Source organism: Neoarius graeffei, chromosome 6 (genome assembly GCF_027579695.1).
Source record: "Neoarius graeffei isolate fNeoGra1 chromosome 6, fNeoGra1.pri, whole genome shotgun sequence".
NCBI classification, from domain to species: Eukaryota; Metazoa; Chordata; class Actinopteri; order Siluriformes; family Ariidae; genus Neoarius; species Neoarius graeffei.
Window position 1 is genome coordinate 50,450,418 of NC_083574.1, and position 22,327 is coordinate 50,472,744.

At 40.9% G+C, this 22,327-nt stretch overlaps 2 protein-coding genes and 1 non-coding gene across 3 annotated transcripts in view; 2 read left to right on the forward strand and 1 right to left on the reverse strand.

The window, feature by feature from the left end:
* eif4g2b (eukaryotic translation initiation factor 4, gamma 2b) overlaps positions 1–12,128 on the forward strand; it is a 64,507-nt gene extending 52,379 nt beyond the window's left edge. Inside the window, exons 12-21 of the mRNA XM_060924358.1 lie at positions 87–241; positions 430–528; positions 814–927; positions 1,039–1,143; positions 1,291–1,506; positions 3,105–3,363; positions 3,534–3,738; positions 4,448–4,656; positions 4,752–4,873; positions 10,920–12,128. Of these exons, the coding sequence (XP_060780341.1) occupies positions 87–241; positions 430–528; positions 814–927; positions 1,039–1,143; positions 1,291–1,506; positions 3,105–3,363; positions 3,534–3,738; positions 4,448–4,656; positions 4,752–4,873; positions 10,920–10,985 (1,550 nt within the window). The 3' untranslated portion in view covers positions 10,986–12,128. The remainder of the gene's footprint in view (positions 1–86; positions 242–429; positions 529–813; positions 928–1,038; positions 1,144–1,290; positions 1,507–3,104; positions 3,364–3,533; positions 3,739–4,447; positions 4,657–4,751; positions 4,874–10,919) is intronic.
* On the forward strand, positions 567–736 carry LOC132888502 (small nucleolar RNA SNORD97). The gene has a single exon (XR_009654937.1). It is a non-coding gene; the product is annotated as a small nucleolar RNA SNORD97 (small nucleolar RNA).
* A 79-nt stretch (positions 12,129–12,207) lies between the features above and the next one.
* On the reverse strand, positions 12,208–20,937 carry LOC132888289 (trichohyalin). Its single transcript, XM_060924359.1, has 8 exons — positions 20,662–20,937; positions 20,053–20,193; positions 19,701–19,901; positions 19,370–19,557; positions 19,078–19,291; positions 13,056–13,154; positions 12,907–12,974; positions 12,208–12,784 (listed from the first exon to the last, which is right to left on the reverse strand). Exons 1-8 carry the CDS (start codon positions 20,935–20,937, stop codon positions 12,625–12,627), a joined length of 1,347 nt encoding a protein of 448 aa, XP_060780342.1. The 3' UTR covers positions 12,208–12,624.
* Between the last annotated feature and the right edge of the window lie 1,390 nt (positions 20,938–22,327).

Consider the following 22,327-nt stretch of genomic DNA (forward strand, 5'->3'; position numbering starts at 1 on the left):
TCATTGTTAAGGAACACCTTTCTTTTTAGCCTTTTCATTAGTTTTCATGTATATTTTATTTACATCTACTTAATGCATTTGCATAGGCAGTGGAATAGGAACTGGTCCAGGAGTGATCCAGGACAGATTCTCGCCCACACTGGGACGTCACCGCACAAACCCGCTTTTCAACGGCCACATGGCTTTTGCACAGCCATCTCAGTTTGACTTGGCTATTAACCCCTTTATGAAGTCTAATCAGGTAGGCCATTGGGCTATAATGACAACAAGCTCTTAATATCAAAATGTAGTGTTTCTTGTTTAAATTACATTGTTACTTAAGTATTAAACACAGCTAATACTGCAACTGTGTACATGTAAGCTTCTGTAGATAGTTTACTTGAGTACATTCAGGTATTCTAATACAAGTGAGCCCTTTTCCAACCTTAGGGACAGAATCAGCATTTCCAGATCCATTCCGCCCAGCCGCAAGTTCAGTCCAAGGACATGCACCCACGCTTCAAGAAAGGACAGCTCAATGCAGATGAGGTAAACTACAAGGAGAAAACGATCTATTGTTACTTTGTGCACCCAGTGATTATAAAAAGACGCGTTATTCTGAGGGTTTTTACTGGATGTCAGCTTTTCTACCTCTTCTCTTCTCTTTTTCCTCTCCTCTGTTTTTCTTTCTTCTTCTGTTCTCCTCTCGGAAGCTGACAACTGGTCCGCTGACTGCGATTATGAGAGATGAGGGTGCAGATCCCCCCCCACAATGTATGTGAACACAGTGTACACTTGGCACCAACTTGATGTAACCATCTTTATGCCCTGTAGATCAGTCTGAGACCAGCTCAGTCATTCATGTTGAATAAGAACCAAGTGTCAAAGCTTCAGCCTCAGATTCCCACCATGATGCCACCCAGTGCTCAGACACCACCACTTGGACAGGTTGCTCACCTCTATAAATACTTGAGTAAAAAGATTTATGATTTGACTGGATGTGTGTCTTTGGAAGCCTAATTGTTTCACTTCCTTGTGTGTGTGTCCATAATGCTGAAGCCTCCACAGCTTGGTCTGAAAACTAATCCTCCTCTGATCCAAGAAAAACCTCAGAAGACCGTTAAGAAGCCTGCCCCTACCAAGGAGGAGTTGCTCAAAATGACAGTATGTATTTAGATTTCAGGTTCTATTGTATGCTTTCTTATGTATACATGTACACTTTTTATTGTTGAAATGTGGTCGGGGTGGTCGTGGTGGATTAATTAATTAATCAATCAGTCAGTCACAATTGAGACTACTGTGTGCCCTTAGGAAACCTTAATAGCGGAATACCTGAAGAGTAAGAACGTGGAGGATGCCGTCAATAGTGTGAGAGAGATGAAGGCTCCGAAACATTTCCTGCCAGAGTTGTTGAGTAAGATTATTCTGTGTTCGCTGGAGTGGTCTGATGAGGATAAGGAACATGTTGGTACTCTGATTCACGCCCTACGCACAGAAGGACTTGTTACAGGAGAAAATTTCATGCAGGTAAAATTTCATGCCTAAATTCTGAATAGATGCATGCGATTCCCCAAATATTTTGGATCTTTTTGTACTAATTTATGTTAGGGATGTTAACCGATGACCGGTTGACCGAATCAACGTCAACCGGTTAATTTTTTTTGTTTGTCGGTTAAAAAAAAATCAATCGTTTTGAAGCTGCCAATTTTGGAGCGGAGAACCTGGAATTCTGTGTTGTAAACGCTTGGGGCATGCCATGTGGTGTAAGGACGACAGCTGACAAATCAGAAACACCCATTCAGTCATGTCCCGCCCTCCCGCCCCAGTTGAAGACAGCTGCCACTCGGCGAAAGAAAAGTGTAGACACAGGCTTTTTAGCTTACAAATTACTATTCTGTTTTTTTTTTTTTTTAATTATTATTAGAAGGCACATCGAGTTTAGTCCTGCCTTGGCCAGTGCATTCTGAAAGTATGTTTCGGTCTGTAGCCAACAATGCATGTTATTGCAGATCATATCTCTCCACACAAACTAAAGGCGCAGATGCTGACTTTTGGAGGGAAGGGGAAAGAATGAAATGACAGCGGTGTCTGGAGGGGGAGTGACAAACGCAGCTTTTATGTCTGTGAGCCAAGTCGGTGACGGCTTCAGAGCAACTTCAATACCATGCAGTAATGGCGTGTTGATATTGGTAACGGCGTTATAACGATTGTAGCTAATTAATTAGATTACCCGGCGTTATAACAGCCTTTATTTTAACGCCGTTATTCCCATCACTGAATGTTATGTACTTCTTCTAGCACTTGACTTTATTTTCAACGCCATCATAGCCAACTGAAACTGTCTCTAAGCTGGAGCCATTTGTCCTCCGCTCCAATACAAACCCCTCGACATCAGTGCTGCGTTTGACTAAATGTTTCGCGCTGTAGAAAAGGTAATGTGAGTGGAGGGCAGCGACTGGGACTGAATGTGCAGATGCTCGCGGTTAGATTTAGAATAGATTCTAATAATTCCAATTCTAGAATTTTAAACAGGGATGCAAACGGCGCGCCTTTTGGCGGATGCCGCCTTTTTCACGGCTGAATCATGCAGATCCGATTTTTTTTTAGGGGGGGCGTTGGAGTGTCCGAATAATTTCATCAGAGTAAATTCTGTATTAAAATTACTAAATAAGCAAATGCCGTTACAGTCCATGAAACATAGGAAGTATGAGAAGAAAACAGTAAATCAGAAAGCTGCGCACATTTGCGCAGCTTCCACGAAAACGTGTGCAGGTTTCTGATTTACTATTTTCTTCTCATACTTCCTGTGTTTCATGGACTGTAACGGCATTTGCTTATTTAGTAATTTTAATACAGAATTTACTCTGATGAAATTATTCAGACACTCCAACATCCCCACCCCCCAAAAAAAAAAATCGGATCTGCACGATTCAGCCGTAAAAAGACGGCATCCGCCAAAAGGCGCGCCGTTTGCATCCCTGTTTAAACTCATAGGTTAACCGACTTTAACCGGCTAATGAGGCTCGGTGGTCGGTCAAGATTTTTTTTTTTTTTAGTTTTTGCCATCCCTAATTCATGTTTCACTGTTGTGTAAATATTGTACATCTTTCTTTTTTTTCTTCCAGGCTCTGATGAACGTGTTGGATCAGTGCCCCAAAATTGAGACAGACATACCATTGGTGAAATCTTACCTGGCTCAGTTTGCGGCACGGGCTGTTATTGCTGAGTTAGTCAGCATTGCAGAATTGGCCCACCCCCTTGAAAATGGCACCCACTTCCCACTTTTCTTGCTGTGCCTACAGCAAGCATCCAAACTAAAGGACCGTGATTGGCTCACTGAGCACTTCCAGCAGAGCAAGGTTAACATGCAGAAGATGCTCCCAGGTGTGCACTTCCCTTTAACATGCATAAGTGTATTTTGTTTTATTTGGTTTTTTTACCATCAAATTGGAACTGGTGTATCTGATCAGTCAATTAAAACAAAATAAATGAATAATAAATGGAACCTTTTTGTCATTGACTAAGATTCTGGGTGTTTTCTTGTTCTCTCTTAGAAATTGATCAGAATAAGGACCGCATGGTGGAGATTCTTGAAGGGAAGGGCCTGAGCTTTCTCTTTCCCCTGATGAAACTAGAAAAAGAGCTTCTGAAGCAGATCAAGGCAGACCCTGCTCCCCAGAGCATTTACAAATGGATTAAGGACAACATCTCACCAAAACTTCACACAGACAAGGGCTTCATCAACATTCTCATGACCAGGTATGGAGACCAAAACATTTTAGTATTTTAATATACATGGATGCAAATGGCGCGCCTTTTGGCGGATGCCGCCTTTTTCACGGCTGTCTGGGGGACTTGTGTGAATCGTGCAGATCCGATGAGTTATTTTTTTTGGGGGGGGGGGCCTTGGAGTGTCTGATTATAATTTCATCAAAGTAAATTCTGTATTAAAATTACTAAATAAGCAAATGCCGTTACAGTCCATGAAACATAGGAAGTATAAGTATGAGAAGAAAACAGTAAATCAGAAAGCTGCGCACGTAAAGCCAATTACGTAACTTACGTTGGACTGATGGAAATCCTTGCGCGTGCAGTGAAGTGCAGCCAGCAGCAGATAATGGCGTGCAGCCAATTGGCTTTACGTGCGCAGCTTTCTGATTTACTGTTTTCTTCTCATACTTATACTTCCTATGTTTCATGGACTGTAACGGCATTTGCTTATTTAGTAATTTTAATACAGAATTTACTTTGATGAAATTATAATCAGACACTCCAACGCCCCCCCCCCCAAAAAAAAACCTCATCGGATCTGCACGATTCACACAAGTCCCCCATACAGCCGTGAAAAAGGCGGCATCCGCCAAAAGGCGCGCCGTTTGCATCCATGAATATAATGGTATGAAAGTTTAGTCCACAGTCTAGCAAGTAGTACTGTGATGTAGTGCCTCATCCCTCTTTTGTGTTTCAGCTTCCTGCAGTACATCTCAGCTGAGTTGTGCCTATCTGAGGGTGATGACCACCTGGGTGCCCCCACTAAAGAGCAACTGGAGCAGGAAAAACAGCTGCTTCTATCCTTCAAGCCAGTTATGCAAAAGTTCCTCCATGACCACACTGACCTACAAGTAAGTGCCCTGTATGCTTTACAGGTGCACTGCAACACATACGCTTTTCCCAAAGGTAAGCCTCATGCTGCTTCTACACGTTAAGCACATTTCATGTGAGGATTGAGAAACTCATCATCTGTGTGCTCTTTTCTGGGTTATCCTGTTTAGGCATGTTGCTTCGTTATTTTGTTCACTTCTATGATATGGAGATCATTGAAGAAGATGCCTTCCTTGCTTGGAAAGAAGATATTACCCAAGAGTTCCCTGGAAAAGGGAAAGCCTTATTCCAGGTAATATTGTTTAACTCTCTATACCCCAATAGAATTCTAGAACACTGCAGTATTTTGAAAACAGCAAAGGAATTCCTTTGGTATTCATCATCCTGTAAAAATGGTTACAAGTTTGTTTTGCTTGAAAGAACATGAGTTGTATTTTAAAGTGACGCAGGTTGATGTGTTGGTTCAGGAATAATTTAATCCACTCCCCTTTTCTGAATTGTTTGAGCTGATGCCCATCCCCATAGCTGGCATGCATCATCTTGTTTCAATACATTTCATTTCCTAATGTGGGGTGTCCTAACAACGTGTCAGTCTGTTTACAAACCGCTCAGCAGCCAGTTCAGAAAAGCCATGTGAGGTCGTGCAGATCAGAGGTCACGGCCGCGGAGCTACAGCAAACATGGCGAATCGTCCGGATTGAACAAAGACTCCTAAACTTAGACAAACTGAAATATTTTTGAAAATATTTTTATAAAAATCGAGAATTGAAATATTCCAAACCTAAACGCATCTGTGAACTTGAAGGCTCACTTGAGCGAGCTTCTGTGTTGGAAGCTGCTGGTTCCACCATGGTCATTGCAACCTCGCTCATTATAATATTATGAGGATAAACTTCGGCTGTTTCCATACATAAGTGTAAACTTGAGCGCGTGGTGTTTTTCCAGCTCATTCTCCTTCACAGGCATGAGGCAGCAGGCAATACAGCGTGTGATATATACGTGTGTGTGTGTGTATTCATGACATTTTAGAAATATTAAATTACATAGCTTTCCGTACACCCTAAACTTCATTTCCATAGCCATGTCCAGTTTGGACTTCAGTTTTGAACATTACTGCAAATGTATTTATTACATTTTAGCTGTGTTCACATATATACTGGTACGATAGTGGTATACAGTGGGGCAAAAAAGTATTTAGTCAGCCACCAATTGTGCAAGTTCTCCCACTTTAAAAGATGAGAGGCCTGTAATTTTCATCATAGGTACACTTCAACTATGAGAGACAGAATGGGGGGAAAGAATCCAGGAAATCACATTCTAGGATTTTTAATGAATTAATTGGTAAATTAAGTATTTGGTCACCTACAAACAAGCAAGATTTCTGGCTCTCACAGACCTGTAACAACATCTTTAAGAGGCTCCTCTGTCCTCCACTCGTTACCTGTATTAATGGCACCTGTTTGAACTCGTTATCAGTATAAAAGACACCTGTCCACAACCTCAAACAGTCACACTCCAAACTCCACTATGGCCAAGACCAAAGAGCTGTCAAAGGACACCAGAAACAAAATTGTAGCCCTGCACCAGGCTGGGAAGACTGAATCTGCAATAGGTAAGCAGCTTGGTGTGAAGAAATCAACTGTGGGAACAATTATTAGAAAATGGAAGACATACAAGACCACTGATAATCTCTCTCGATCTGGGGCTCCACGCAAGATCTCGCCCCATGGGGTCAAAATGATCACAAGAACGGTGAGCAAAAATCCCAGAACCACACGGGGGGACCTAGTGAATGACCTGCAGAGAGCTGGGACCAAAGTAACAAAGGCTACCATCAGTAACACACTACGCCGCCAGGGACTCAAATCCTGCAGTGCCAGACGTGTCCCCCTGCTTAAGCCAGTACATGTCCAGGCCCGTCTGAAGTTTGCTAGAGAGCATTTGGATGATCCAGAAGAGGATTGGGAGAATGTCATATGGTCAGATGAAACCAAAATAGAACTTTTTAGTAAAAACTTAACTTGTCGTGTTTGGAGGAGAAAGAATGCTGAGTTGCATCCAAAGAACACCATACCTACTGTGAAGCATGGGGGTGGAAACATCATGCTCTGGGGCTGTTTTTCTGCAAAGGGACCAGGACGACTGATCCGTGTAAAGGAAAGAATGAATGGGGCCATGTATCGTGAGATTTTGAGTGAAAACCTCCTTCCATCAGCAAGGGCATTGAAGATGAAACGTGGCTGGGTCTTTCAGCATGACAATGATCCCAAACACACCGCCCGGGCAACGAAGGAGTGGCTTTGTAAGAAGCATTTCAAGGTCCTGGAGTGGCCTAGCCAGTCTCCAGATCTCAACCCCATAGGAAATCTTTGGAGGGAGTTGAAAGTCCGTGTTGCCCAGCGACAGCCCCAAAACATCACTGCTCTAGAGGAGATCTGCATGGAGGAATGGGCCAAAATACCAGCAACAGTGTGTGAAAACCTTGTGAAGACTTACAGAAAACGTTTGACCTCTGTCATTGCCAACAAAGGGTATATAACAAAGTATTGAGATGAACTTTTGTTATTGACCAAATACTTATTTTCCACCATAATTTGCAAATAAATTCTTTAAAAATCAGACAATATGATTTTCTGGATTTTTTTTTCTCATTTTGTCTCTCATAGTTGAAGTGTACCTATGATGAAAATTACAGGCGCCTCTCATCTTTTTAAGTGGGAGAACTTGCACAATTGGTGACTGACTAAATACTTTTTTGCCCCACTGTACCTGTATCGATACAAAGTATACCGGTACAGTTTAGTGCATCTGTCCACACTAGCGAGAAATGTTTGCGGTTTTCTTTCACGGTAGTTGAAATGCGCGTGCCCGAAATGTTTCTGTGGTTACCGAGTAACTTCCTTCCGAGATATTTCGATGTGTACCCCTCAACTGTTCCTGGCATCGCTCATCTCCCCAAAGCTCCAACAAACTGCACACTCATACTGTCATTCTGTGCTCACTGTTACTTATATTTATACTTATTTAAATTTACTATTCATCTTTGCACTATGCACCATATTGCACCAAAAGGGAAATCCTTTCTGTGATAAACAGCTAAAATCCAGATTCATATATCAGTAATATCACTTGTAAAATATCTGAACACTTATACCGTCATTCTGTGCACACTGTATACTTTATATTTATTTAACTATTCCATACTTGACTTACCTGGATTACTTTGCACTATGCACCTATTTTTGTTGTTGTTGTTGTTTGCTTGTTTGTTGATTTTGTGTCTACGCTTTTTTTTTTATCTGTTTTGTACTATGAGAGCTAAGTTAACCGGAGTCAAATTCCTCGTGTGTGTCCACATACCTGGCAATTAAAGTGTTTCTGATTCTGACTTTGTCTTTGCTCCATGTAGCTCCACGGTCGTTTTGAGCCATTTTGACGTTTTATTTACAGCTGGAAAGCATGTGCGTATTGTATTGTATGAATAACCCGGAAGAAGTAGGAATGGTTCATTGCGCATGCGTATTATATTTGTATCGATACAGAACCGCTTCATCTGTCCACACTACAGCGAAGCGCTACAGTACCGATACTGTACCGGTACGAAACCCATACATTTGTGGGTTTCATACCGATACAGTTATACCGCTACAGTTGCTAGTGTGGACAGGTGTTGCGGTACAAAAGTAGTATTGTATCGGTACAAAATCCCTAGTGTGGACAGGGTATAAGTATCTTAATGTGTTTAAGTAGTATCTATTACATATGTTGTAAATAAATATTTACTTATCAAACACTACTAAACCACATAGATAATAAGAAGTCAGCTGAGACATTTACAATTTAGCCAACAAGATAAATCAAAAGATAAGTACACTTTGAAACACGCACAGTGACTAAACATGGGGTTTTTCCCCTTTTCCCCTTAAAGACAATGCATGTTAGGCCAATCCAAAAAAAAAACCCTTGTTTACTGTCAAAGCAGAGCCTAATTATCCTCTTGGGATTAATAAAGTTTTCAAAAAAATTACCAGCAGTTATTGATAGGGCTGCTGTGTGATCTTATGCATGTAAGCTTGGCCAAGTGCATTTGACAGATTGCATTATGGTTATGGAAGAGTCTGAATTATTGTTCGCCTTACTGCCTTTCTTTTCTTCCTGTTTCTGTAATCTGTTCTGCTGTGAAGTAGTCTTCACAAACCAACCTTGTGCTTGCTGAAAAGAAATTTGTCCACAATGTGACCAGTGCCAATGAAATGCAGCCATTTGGCCGCTTGTAATATCCTTTGTAGGATTGGGGTTGGTTAAGGGGAAAAAAATTCCCTTTGCAATGATTGGACTTATTTTTACACCCAAACATTTCACGTTCGGGCACCTTTAGGGTTGTTTACAACAATGTTGAAGTGCTGTATCCACTCAATCTAGGGCCAAGTCAGTCATGTGGTGTGTAAGGTACATCACAATCTCTCACGTAATTTGTACTCGGAGCGCAATATTTGAACCTTGGAGAGAGTGAGATGGCAGTGCCCAGGGAAGTTGTTTTTCTTTTAAAATAAAATATATACACAGTATATGGGTACAAATATGAACAAATGAATACTCAAACGTGTCTTGTATGGATATTATCTGTCTGTATAATGGAGTTTATTTTTGGCGTTTTATTTGGCTTTAACAGATTTTGTATGTGAAAAGAACTTAATGGTCGGAGGTGAAACATAGAATATCAACTTTGTTTTCTAGAAGAATGACCCAAAAAGCGAATTCAATCTTCCTAGTGTCTAATTTGCACCCTAAAATTGAATAAAACGGTTAAAATATACTGGTTTGCCCAATTTACGAATGTTTGTTTACATCTCACTTATGCGCATTTTCACCGCCAGGGGACCGTCGTCGTGATGTCGTTTAAGCCAAACAGACCGGGAGCAGTTCTGTGTTTACTTGCAAACTGAGCACGCATATACGGACTTTGGTCGTGAGAGTTTGTGTAAAATGTCTGAAAGCGATAGCGATTTTGAAGTAGGAACTCTCCAGATTGAATATCGAGAGGTGAAATCATACATGTATGAACCTATGGCCGTTGCGAAGCAGTCGGTGAATGTGGCTCACTGGTTTGACCGTGTGGGCTCGGAATCGGACAGCGACTTGGCCAACTCTGATCGCGGTGACCCCAGACCTCAATAAGACACGCACCCAAACGATTTATCCTGGTAATTATGATAAATTCCTACTTTCGTCGTAATAATAAATAAGAGCCCTTTTGAAGAATAATTAAACCGCCCTCCCTAGTGGATATAGGGAACGATTACTTGACAGTGCACCGGTAGGCTACATTAGCCTGCCATCCGCGGCATTATACTATTTATAGCCTACTCTGAGCGAGGAAATATCCCTTTGTCTCATTTCCACAATGATTGTACAGGATCCCTCAGGATTCTTGACTTGTCAATTGCAAGCAAAAGTAAAAATGTTTACCTCCAATCTTCTCCTTTTTGCTTGAGCGTTGCTGTTCCGTTGCTTCTTTGACTGCTTGATTTTGTTTCACGCGCACAATCCACTCTCTCCGCCTCTTCTCCTCTTCCAGAAAAAGCCAACCCTCTGGTTTTACACACACAATCCACTCTCTCCGCCTCGTCTCCTCTTCCACAAAAAGCCAACCCTCTGGTTTTACACACACAATCCACTCTCTCCGCCTCGTCTCCTCTTTTGGAAAAAGCCAACCCTCTCGCTCCGCCTCTTCTCCTTTTTCGGAAAAAGCCAACCCACTCGCGCCGCCTCTTCTCCTTTTTCGGAAAAAGCCAACCCTCTTGCTCCGCCTCTTCTCCTTTTTCGGAAAAAGCCAATCCTCTCTCTCTGCTTCTTCTCCTCTCTCGGTAAAAGGTAAAAACTTCTTCCTGAACCGGTCCCGTTGTTACAGTTCACTGCACAACAATAAGGCATGTTTTTTTGTTTTGTTTTTTTAAATTCCTGAATGCACGTCTGCACTCAAGCCGAACGGCAATGCAAGTAAACGGAAGTGGACTCAACTCAAGCAGTTTGTCTTAAATGACGTCACGCGCCGAGTGGTCACGAAAATAGCCGAACAGAAATTTGCCACGATCTGCGCTAACTTATTTTAATTATTACTTATTAACAATGCCTCTTGGGACCAGAAGAAAATTACAGAGGGGTTTTTAACATATAAAGTTTCAAATGTGCATAAACTTAAAACCGTTGCCTATGAGCTTTAAGTTATGAATTTGTTTGATACTCTGCTCTCTCATATACAGTAAGCTTAATGCTACAGTTGTGGCTGTATATGTAACACTAAAGCCATTTCTCTCTCTCTCTCTCTCTCTCTCTAGGTGAATCAGTGGCTAACATGGCTGGAGACAGCTGAGGAAGAGGAGTCAGAAGAGGAGGCTGATTGAAGGGAAAAATCACCCATCTCACAATCCACTAGACCCTGCTGGTTATCCCATTGCAACAGCACATGCTTTTCACCTCCACAACACATTCTGCTATGTTGCTAGATCCAGTGAACACATTGAAACGTGTATTATTGTAATCAAAATTTTGGCTGTTTAATGTATTTAGGCTCTATTCATTACATTTACTTTAATATAGATCAGTTTGTTTTACTGGTGGAAAGTTACATACAAGGGCTTGCTTGACAGCTAAACTGGAGCAGCAGTTTTAGTCCTAGGTTTGTTAGCACAACAATAAATGCCTGTGTGATTATGATTTAAATCATTTTAGCATGTCTGTGTTTATGAACAAATTTGGTTGATTCATCCTAGATGGCTGCTTCCGAGGAGCACACAAGGCCATGTGACTTTAGGCAGTGCATTGTCTGTCTGTCTGTCTGTCTGTTTATCCTTCAACATGCATGACCTTCAAACTGTAATCAGAGATTTGTTTCTATAACCTGTTAGTAGTTGTCCATTTCTACCTCGTATAGAAAATCATGTACAACACACTACTTGTTTCCAGGAATTGCAGCAAAGCTTTAATGTTCGAATACTGTTGATTGTTAGGAAGAAAGGAAAAATTCAAAATGGTGACAGATGATGTCCTTATTCTCCTGCATTTGTGTTGACTTCACCATTTGACTCTGTGATGGATAAGTGATGCCTTTGGTAAGTGTAGTGTTGCAATAACAAATGTTCTGCAGTATTATTGCAATGTGGTTGCAATGGTAGATGCAGTCGCCTGTTATTGCCTTGGATATAAATTCTACTAAAAACAAAAATCCAACAAAGTGGATATTTTAATCATTAAAAAATTAAACGTTAAATATTAAAAATGAATAGATAACCCATTATTCTGCTTTTTATATTCAGAATAAGTGAAAGGCTTTTGCCCTTGTCAATAAGTAATGCACAGGAAACCTGTTACTGACAAGTGTTTTAAATTTATTTGATTTGCATTGATTTCACACCATTTTTTTTTTTTCTGAGGTGTTTGTGGCTATGTGTAAGACTATTATAACTCAGTCATGTCATGGTAAGGTTTTTAGTGCTCTGTATGCTACTCTACTGTTTCACTTTCAGTAAAGGAAATCAACTATCAAACTTTACGCTTCCTCTTAATGCTGTATTAAGACTGAAGACTGCTTTGGTCTAGAAGACTCCATTACACTTAATTTCCTCATGATAATGCTGTTGCAGATGAAAAAAAATGAAATTAATCCTTGATCATATTAAAACCTGTAGTTAATATTATGCATTGAGCATCAGCCAATTTTGGTGGCAAAAGATGGGCCAACTAAAGTCACCAAAAAGCAAAATGTCATCACTGTCATGATGGTGAGAATGAAATGTTACTTGTGTAATTTAACTTGGAGCAAACGTAAACATCACTGATATCTGCCACAGAAATAATTGGCATGATCTTGTACAGTGTAATATGCAATCAACTTGTAAGACCACTGTTATCACACCATGTAAGGCAGTTTTAAAATTGGAAAGTTCCAAAATATCCATGGTAGTGTGTATCCATCTTGGCTTCATACCTTAAAAAAAAAAAATCAGGGATGTATTTGAAACTCCTCAAACCATTGATGACAGATTATTCTTGGTCAGTGGGAATCCAGAAGTATTCAACCACTTTTCTACTTCTCCTCAGAGCGCTGCTGTCATGTGGATCTACTGCCATTGGTGACAGTTCACTGAAGTGAGCTGGTCCAGAGTCTCTTCCTGCTGTGGGAGCTGCAACTCTGAGAAGGGTCCTAAAAAAATAATTGCACATTTCAATAGCCAATTCAGGCTTGTCTGGTGATCAGGTGTTTTGAAGTTTTCAAAAGATTTCAGTAGAGTAGCAGAAAATGGCTCATGTGATTCAGTGATGTACCTTCCTGAGCTGTTTTCTGAATCCTCATCATGTACTTGGGCTGTTGAAATATACACAGGATCTCCTTCCTAAGATGTTTTTTTAAAAAAAATCTAATCAGACCTGGTCATATTGTGATTAGTAAAGGTTTATGGTGGAAAACAGAGTACCGTGAAGTTTCTTGGAGTTCCATCATGGTTCTTTAGGATCTTGATCCTCTGGTCACTTTCGGCCATACAAAGAAAGTAACTTTTTATGTTTGCTTGACACTGGATTTAAAAAAAAAAATTAATCACACATTAGGGTTGTTTGATTGTTTGGTCAATGTACACATTAATAATAATAAATGTCCTGTTAACCTCATACATCCACAAGGACACTACAAACCTGTTAATATTCATGCCTGACATTTTAAAGAAAATTATTTGAACTAAATGTAGTTAAATATAATGGTGTTTAATAGAGAATACATGTGAAATCTCTAAAACTGAAGTAAGTTAATGACTGCATGCTAGCACAGTGTAGTATAGCTTAGCATCATTAGGATAAATCAGTGTTTTGATAACATGCAGGTAAATAACTCGCTTGAGAATTTACTGTTCTGTCATGTGCAGAATAAAAGTCAGCAGTTCCCATGTATGAGCTTTATTATTGACTGGAGTTAAAGTGAAGTAGCTTTGTAGGTGAGGATCTCTTCTTGTTATCCTGCACCTGTCTCGAGCTGAACTAAACATGCCACAGCAGGCTTTTTGGGGGTGAAAGGGCACCGCTGTAAAGGAAAAGTTGGTGCACTGGATTTATAACACGAGACAAAACGAGAGCATCATTGTGGAACAGAATGTGGTATAATAATGGACGTAAACTACTGGGGGGATAATCACAACTCACCCATATAACCACCCACATAATTATCGTGATGAATGTAAAATAAAACATGATAAAGTAGTTGGTTTTCTCTAAAATTAGCAAACAACTTTTTTTCAACACCAAGGTATATCAACCTGCTATAGGTAAATTTAACAGTTATTCCATGAAATCGAGTCACACATGAGCTGATAGCCGACAAGGCACGTAGCGCCAAGTTGGCTATAAGCCATGTACGACAAGATTGAGTGGAATAACTGTTTTATTATATCCACATTCACTGGATTTTGAGAAACAGCATTTTTATTTTTTGCAAATTCGATAAATAAAAACTTTATACAAAACGTCCAAGAAAATAATTTCCGCTTTACAAACCAGCGAAATGCAAGTAGCCATTTGTGAAAAATGCTATAATTATTGAAAAATAAAAAAGATACATTCTTACCGTCAACTACTTTTATTCCATATTTTGCTGCTTTTTTGTATTTTGGGGGATTTTGTTTCAAGTAGAGTTTTTATTTAATCTTCGGTTGGTTCAGCAACACGCTCTGCCATTTTGTTTTTTTCTACTCACGGTATATGAGCTGATAGCCTAGTAGTAGAGTAGCCAATCAGAGCATGCAGTTGCTCATATCCAGTGAATGTGGCTATAATAAGGTATATCAAGTGATTAATTATTCCTAGCAAATAATAATTAGGGGTTTTCCAGTTGCCAGGGTCTTGACAGCTATCAATGCTGCAATAATTATCACAGAATAACAGGGATACTGATAAATTATGGCATAACTAGATGGCTTTTTTGCAAAAAAAAAAAAAAATCTCTGGGGTGGGGGAGGGTGGGTTGCACACCCCTAGAACCCCCTTAATGTTCAACCCAATGTTATGCCCTTGGGCACAATAATTGTTTTCTCTTGATTATCTTATTTACAGAAATGTTGGAAGCCAAATTTGTAATTGAAAATAAAACTTGATTAATCGCCCAGCCCTACACTGTAAAAAAAATATTTGTTGTTTTAACTTAAAAAAGTTAGTGCAAGGGCTGCCTTAAAATTCTGAGTTCACTGGAATTCACATAGTAAGTTAAATTGTTGTGAACTTACTATATTAATTTCAGTGAACTCAAAATTTTAAGGCAGCCCTTAAGGCAACCCTTGCACTAATTTTTTTAAGTTAAAACAACAAATCATTTTTTACAGTGTATCACACATGCACTTGATTGCATTCATTTATAAACCAGCAATGGTTCCAATAGGTTGAGATGGGAGTTCAGAATCTGACATTCTGTCTCCAATTGGACCATTATTAGTGTGCTTGCTCAAGCACACAGCAGCCAAAGGCAAGCACACTATTGTTGTTCTTAAGTTTACTTATTCTGCCTTATTCTGACACGTTTTTTGGATCCACTCCTCCTCCTAGGGCGTTTGAGATAGAGACACCGTTCCAACTCTGAGACATCTGGCCCAAAGTGGCGTAGTGTGCTTGTATACAGCTTTTGGATCAACACGCCCGTTCTTTTGTTCTTGTTGTTTTTCTTTTGGTTTTTTTCCCATAGAGAATGAATAGGGCTCATGAATCGAATCTTCCTACTTGGACACGCTCCATCGCAGATGCACCAAACCTCATGTGATACTTCAGGCTAACTCCCCCGACACATACATGCAATCGGTTCTGACCCGCACTCATATTTTTCCTTTCTTTTTGCTCATCCCTTTTTCCTCCATAGGCTTGCATTGATTTTTGGCCCCATTGAAAATTAGATTGCATTTCCTCTGCAGAAACTGCTGGAGTGTGCTTGCTCAAATGAAACCACATTCTCTGCTTCTCCCTCTCTGTGTCTCTCTCTCTTTCTCTACATCTCTCTCTCACCCAATCACTATCCCCACCAATACACATTGTCACATAGTGTCATGTTTTAAAAGAAGGATTTCAGAGCGGGGCGGCACAGTGGTGTAGTGGTTAGAGCTGTCGCCTCACAGCAAGAAGGTCCGGGTTCGAGCCCCGTGGCCGGCGAGGGCCTTTCTGTGCAGAGTTTGCATGTTCTCCCCGTGTCCGCTTGGGTTTCCTCTGGGTGCTCCGGTTTCCCCCACAGTCCAAAGACATGCAGGTTAGGTTAACTGGTGACTCTAAATTGACCGTAGGTGTGAATGTGAGTGTGAATGGTTGTCTGTGTCTATGTGTCAGCCCTGTGATGACCTGGCGACTTGTCCAGGGTGTACCCTGCCTTTTGCCCATAGTCAGCTGGGATAGGCTCCAGCTTGCCTGCGACCCTGTAGAACAGGATAAAGCGGCTAGAGATAATGAGATGAGGTGAGATTTCAGAGCGCGTCGCGCTCTGAAATCCTTGTTTTAAATGGCTTTGGTCAACAGCTCTCACTCCTTCTCTGGCTCAAAGTCTCTTTCACATCATTTTGAAGGGAGATTTCACTGCACTTTGCACAGTGAAATCTCCTCCACCCTTTTTGTATGTTTTTCAATTTAATTCAGAGGTTTTACAGTGTTTAAAACATGGAGTTTGGCTGTAAAATCGCAGTTTTAATTTTTTTCTGCTACTCCCACTCTAACATCTAGAGTGGAGGAGCTCCTTATGACATCACTCCAAAGTTCTACCCATTCATTTCAATGGCACGGAATTTTGCCGAAAAACGGGAATACCGAATGAACGACAAGGGGTAGTGCAACCATTTTAACAAGCACACCATTCCAGATCGGGCCCCACGTTTCAGCATTGGAACGGTGTCTCTATCTCGAAAGCCCTAGGAACAGTAGTAGATCCAAAAAAACGGGTGAAACGGAATAATCATAATAAAAATAAAACTTAAGAAGAACAATAGTGTGCTTTTGCAAGCACACTAATGAATGGTGTTTCAGGAGAAAAACTTTCACTCTCCATCAATTTTTTTAACCAAGTGACCAAACTTCAAGAAACTTCATTTGATGCCTCAGGCCACATCTTTGCTCAGTAACACTTCACCACACATCCACCAAACTTCATATGGCACCTCAGGCCAAATCACCCATCACACACATGATATCGGTTCTGACCTGCACTCGTCTTTGTCTTGCCTTTCATCCGTCCATTTTTTCTCCATTTTGCCGCTAATCAATGAAAGCTTGACTGAGTCATTCCTCCCTTCCCCCATAGGTGATGATGCATTTGCCAAGGATCTGCTCATTTGAGACTTTGACAGCAAATCAACTTCAACTCAATGTCCACTTTATTAGGAATACTTACACACACACATGATAGCAATTAGCATATAAGCATTCATGTGTTACCATGCTAGCTGTTAGTATGTTACCCATTACGATATCATGCCTGCTGTTAGCTCGCAAGTTGTTAGCATGTTCACCATTAGCATGTTATCATGAGAGCTGTTAACATGTTAGGATTAGCATGGTAGCATGCAGAGTTCGCATGTTTGCTGTTAGCAAGTTCACCTGAGCATGTTAGCATGCTAACTGTTAGCATGTTAGCTGTTAACATGTCACCCTCAGCATGTTAGCATGCTAAAAGTTAACATACTAGCCATTAGCATGTTAGCCTGTTAGCTGTTAGCATGATAGCTGTCAGCATATTAGCCTTAAAGTGTTAGAATTTTAACAAATAGCATGTTAATCATGAGCATGTTAGAATGCTAGCTGTTAGCATGTTATCTATTAGCATGTTATCTATAGATAGTTTTCACATGACGTCACAGAGTCGGGGATTCCCTAGTGGCGGCCATCTTGCAGGTCAAGCTTACCGTACGGGTCACTGAGCACACATTGTAATGCGCGAGTACAAAGTCTTCGAAAGAACTCAAGCAGGCTATTTAAAGCTAGCAATGGTGCACACCTGTTGTATTCACGGCTGTCGTAATAGGTCAGATGATGACGTCAAGTGGAGCTTTTATGGAATTCCCACTGTACGGGAGCACGAAGGCGAGTAAACAAAGAACGCAGCATACAAAGGAGAAATCTATGGCTTGCGAGAATCAACCGCAAGGATTGTCAGCCTTCCAAACACAGCAAAGTCTGCTCCGATCATTTTATAAGTGGTAAGTTGTTTAAATAAACAATCAATTGTGTTTAAGTTTGTTTTTGGAAACCAAAACATCATGTAAACAATCTCTGGAGAATGCCTAACTGGAACCGCTGAGTGTACGTTTACATTGTAATGTACACTTAATATCGCTCGTTTGTCACATTTCTATTTGAAACTTGTCACTTCGCTCTCATTTTTGAAAAACATTTTAGGTCTATTCTGTATGATTTGATTTGTGTTTGGGATGCAAACAGCGCGCCTTTTGGCGGATGCCGCCTGAATCGCACAGATTCGATTTTTTTTTTTTTTTTGGGGGGGGGGGGGGGGCGTTGGAGTGTCTGATTATAATTTCAAAGTAAATTCTGTATTAAAATTACTAAATAAGCAAATCCATTACAGTCCATGAAACAGGAAGTATAAGGATGAGAAAAAAAAAACAGTTTAAATCGGAAAGCTGCGCACATTTGCGCAGCCCGAGCGGTGTGCAGGACTGCGCAAATATGCGCAGCTTTGCGATTTAAACTGTTTTTTTTCTCATCCTTATACTTCCTGTTTCATGGACTGTAACGGATTTGCTTATTTAGTAATTTTAATACAGAATTTACTTTGAAATTATAATCAGACACTCCAACGCCCCCCTAAAAAAAAAAATCTGATCTGCGCGATTCAGCCGTGAAAAAGGCGGCATCCGACAAAAGGCGCGCTGTGAATATATAAAGTTGTATATATCAGACAGCCTTTAAAGTTTGATGAAGTCAGTTTCAAGCTTTGGAGCAGGCTTTGGCAGTTTCAGGCTTTGGCAGCCCTGCATAGTCACTTGAAAATGCATCTTTCTCCACTTCGTAGGGGTCAATTCCCCCAATCAAGGCCAGTTTGGCTGCATACCATTGTCGTGAGATGTCGTCTAATGTATCTATATACTACTGTTTGCTTGATTTTGCCGACATTGATATTTATTTTAGAAAACTGACTATATAACTTCATAAATTCGTCCGAGATAATGTAGCCAGTAATGGCGATGGTCCGTTTTGTTTGCCCCACAAGATGGCGGCTGGAGGGCATTCCCCGGAATGCCGTGATGTCAGTGAAAACTATCTATTAACATGTTAGCATTAACATGTTAACATGCTAGCTTTTAGCATGTTAGTATGATGTTAGCATGTTAATATGCTAACTGTTAGCATGTTAGCATTAGCATGTTGGCATGCTAGCTTTTAGCATGCTAGCATGATAGCTGTTCTGCTACAGCTCAGCAAGCACACTTTGCATTTTCTCTGCGGAAATGCAGTCTAGTTGAGACTTACTGCTTTGTTCTGTCTCTGTGATACGAGGTCCTCCTGTGCTCTGAAGATGTCTGCTAGAGCTTGGTGTTTTTCCCGCCAGCTGAGACACTCACTAACTGATTTGTCTTTCTCTCTCTTGGCCAGTCTGCTCTCATGTTCAGCCTGCTGCTGCTCTTTAATGGCTCTCTCGCGCTGCTCCTCAGCGGCAGCAGCCCTGCGTCTCCAGGTCACCTCCCTATAGCCAGAATACTGTACATGTTAGTGCAAATTCACATCAGCAGCATCTCCTACATTCAATGATAAATGTTCTCACTTTTCTTTGATAGCTGCATGCTCGTCAGTCAGCTCTTTGAATTTCTGCCGTAGTGTGTTCCTCTCATCCTCCAAACCCTTGGTCTCCTTAAGGAGAAACTGTTTCTCTCCAGACACCCTCTCCAGTTTCAACATGGCCTCAAAATAATTTTTTTCACTCTGTGCTAGAAGCAGCTGCATGTTTTTGTGCTATAGAAAACAGTGTGATGGAATCTGATGGTTAATTACAGTTACACAGTGTGTGTCATTGGACAAACATCCTTCATTAATACAGAGGAGAAAGAGGAGGCATGTAACTTCACACTAGCGCTCCACTGTAGATGTGTGTGTACCTCTTTACTCATATTGTGCAGCTCTTCACTGATTTGCTCTTTGTCAACCAGTGCCGCATCTCTCTCTCCCTTGCTCTCGAGTGCCCGAGCTTCTGCCAGTGTTCGGTTCTTTTCTGCCTCGCATCGTGACTTGTCTGCCTCCTCTGCTGCCCTGGAGCACAAAGTCACCCTCTGCTGGCTCACATGCAGCTTCTGCTTTAACTATTAACACCAAGAGGGGCGGAAGAGTCTACAATGATCTATAGTACAGGATTTAGCAAACTGCTAATAAATCAGAGCAAGTAGTGTTGTTTTTTTGTTTGTTTTTTTTCTACTTATCCTGATTTAATGGTGGGTATCTGAAATCGTGTACCTCTTTAACTTGGGCCTGTAGTTCCTGGTTGAGGTTTCTAAGGTTCCTCATGGTAATCTCGCTCTCAGTTCTCATCATGATCCTCTCCATGTGAATCTCATTGGATAGGTACTTGTTTTCCTTCTTTAGGTCCTCACATTCCTAATGACATGGGAAGGTATTCAGGAGTGAACAAGTAGATTTTGGAAGCAAGACATTCTGATTTTATGTCTAGAGATCAAGCCTAATGTGCAACATGTACTCGTTTGTTTAACTTAGCCTGTATTAATGTAATTAACTAGCTCACCATATGTTGTCACACGTTAGGTACCACTTTTGGCTTACTCAGTTAGGTTAATGGGCTACAAAAATACGGGACTGGGCAAGTACTTTAGAGCTTTCACTTGCCCTGTGAGTATGCTAATAAATTTATGATTTGTCTGTCCCTGGTAGTGAAACTGCACATTAGAGTTGAGTTGTGTGGTGTAACTCCCTCCATAAACCATGGTGTGACACAGAGAACTTCCTACCCCACCACATAAATCATACTAAATGGCCCAAGACATGGAGTACAGCATAAAAATAACCATCAGTTCTGTGCATTTTTGATTAGCCTCAGTCAGCACTCACCTTCCTCTTGCGTACCAGCTCTCCTTGCAGATGGTTAATCTGGAGGAAGGAGCCGCTGACACTGAGAGCACTCACCGGCCTCACTGCTCTCACAGGCCTCCGAGGGGGATGAGACGGTTTAGACATCGCCTTGATCTCCTCCACGCTCTCCTTTCCAAATCGACTTCCCACATTGCTGCTGCCCGAGTAGGATTTGAACATACTGTTGTCCGAAGCTGGAAGTTTTGACAGAGACAGATTCTGTAGGTCCCCATGTGAGACAGTCCTCATGGTCATGATGCGATTGGGTGCTGTTCATATACACCAGGTTTCAAGGCTTTTAAGATTGGGAATATAACAATGTAAAGTGTGTGGCTGATGCTGAGCTGGAGTTTACAAAAATACTCCCTGCTATTAACAGTCAGGCATGTGAAGACTTGCGCTCTGACAGTTCTGGTTAATAATCAATGAGGCCATCGGATACCTTTTCATGAGGCGGAGAAACTCTATTCATGCAAAGAGGATGAAACAAAGCCCATTCCTACTATAACTAATACCAGCAAATCCACCTCCATCTGCTGTAACTAGTCTTACTCTTTAAAGAAAACATACTGATTACATAATTTACACTAGTATTTAAACTTTTAATGTGTTATTTTAAATGTCATTATATACAGAAGGAGATAACGTTTTCAAACACCTTTTGATTCGTATAGTGAAACTACAAAGGTAGAGTAGCATGTAAACACAAAAAAAGTTGTGACTTTTTAAAATAGTAGCATGACCATAAAAATACCACAGGTCTCCTAGGCAACAGTGCCATCACAGGCTGCATGAAAGCACTTGAAACTCTACAAGCGCCATGCTCATGAGTGATTCACAAGCGTTTCCGTTACCAATGTATTATTCAGGCTGAGCAAGCTCTACTTGTCTTGTTCACCTTTTTTACTGACCATGGCTGCAGTGCTGTAACTAGGCCTTTTTTGGAGAAATTATCACTGGCCAAAATGTAAAGAATAGGCTTGGAAGTCATATACTGTACAGGGTGATTTTAAAAATGACAAGGCTGTACAAGGAGAAAGTAAAATGTTGCCAGTCGGTGTGAAGGTTTTTTTTTTTTAATTCACCATGTACAAATGATGACAAAGGGGAAAAACAGAGTGGGGAAATATTACCTAAGTACATACAGTATGCGTCTATGTTCTGTGATATGTATAAAAATGCTATGCAGGTCCAATTAACCTTGATTTTGAATCAAGACCAGTGGTAAAAAGAGAGTGACTTTAAAAGCAGGGGTCATTCTTGGGCCATAGATGGCAGAAGCTTCAGTCACAAAGACAGGCTTGTGTTTCAGTCGGAAGTGACTCGACTGAAGTGACATTTAGACCTGTGGGTCTATGGGAAAGACATCAATAAACAAGTTCGGAAACGGTGACTGAAAGCACATATTCGATAACTGTGATACTTGTGCACCACGTAAGTTAAAACAGAAAAGCAGCTGTTCTTCAGGTGACTGAAATGTAACTCATCTCATCTCATTATCTCTAGCCGCTTTATCCTGTTCTACAGGGTCGCAGGCAAGCTGGAGCCTATCCCAGCTGACTATGGGCGAGAGGCGGGGTACACCCTGGACAAGTCGCCAGGTCATCACAGGGCTGACACATAGACACAGACAACCATTCACACT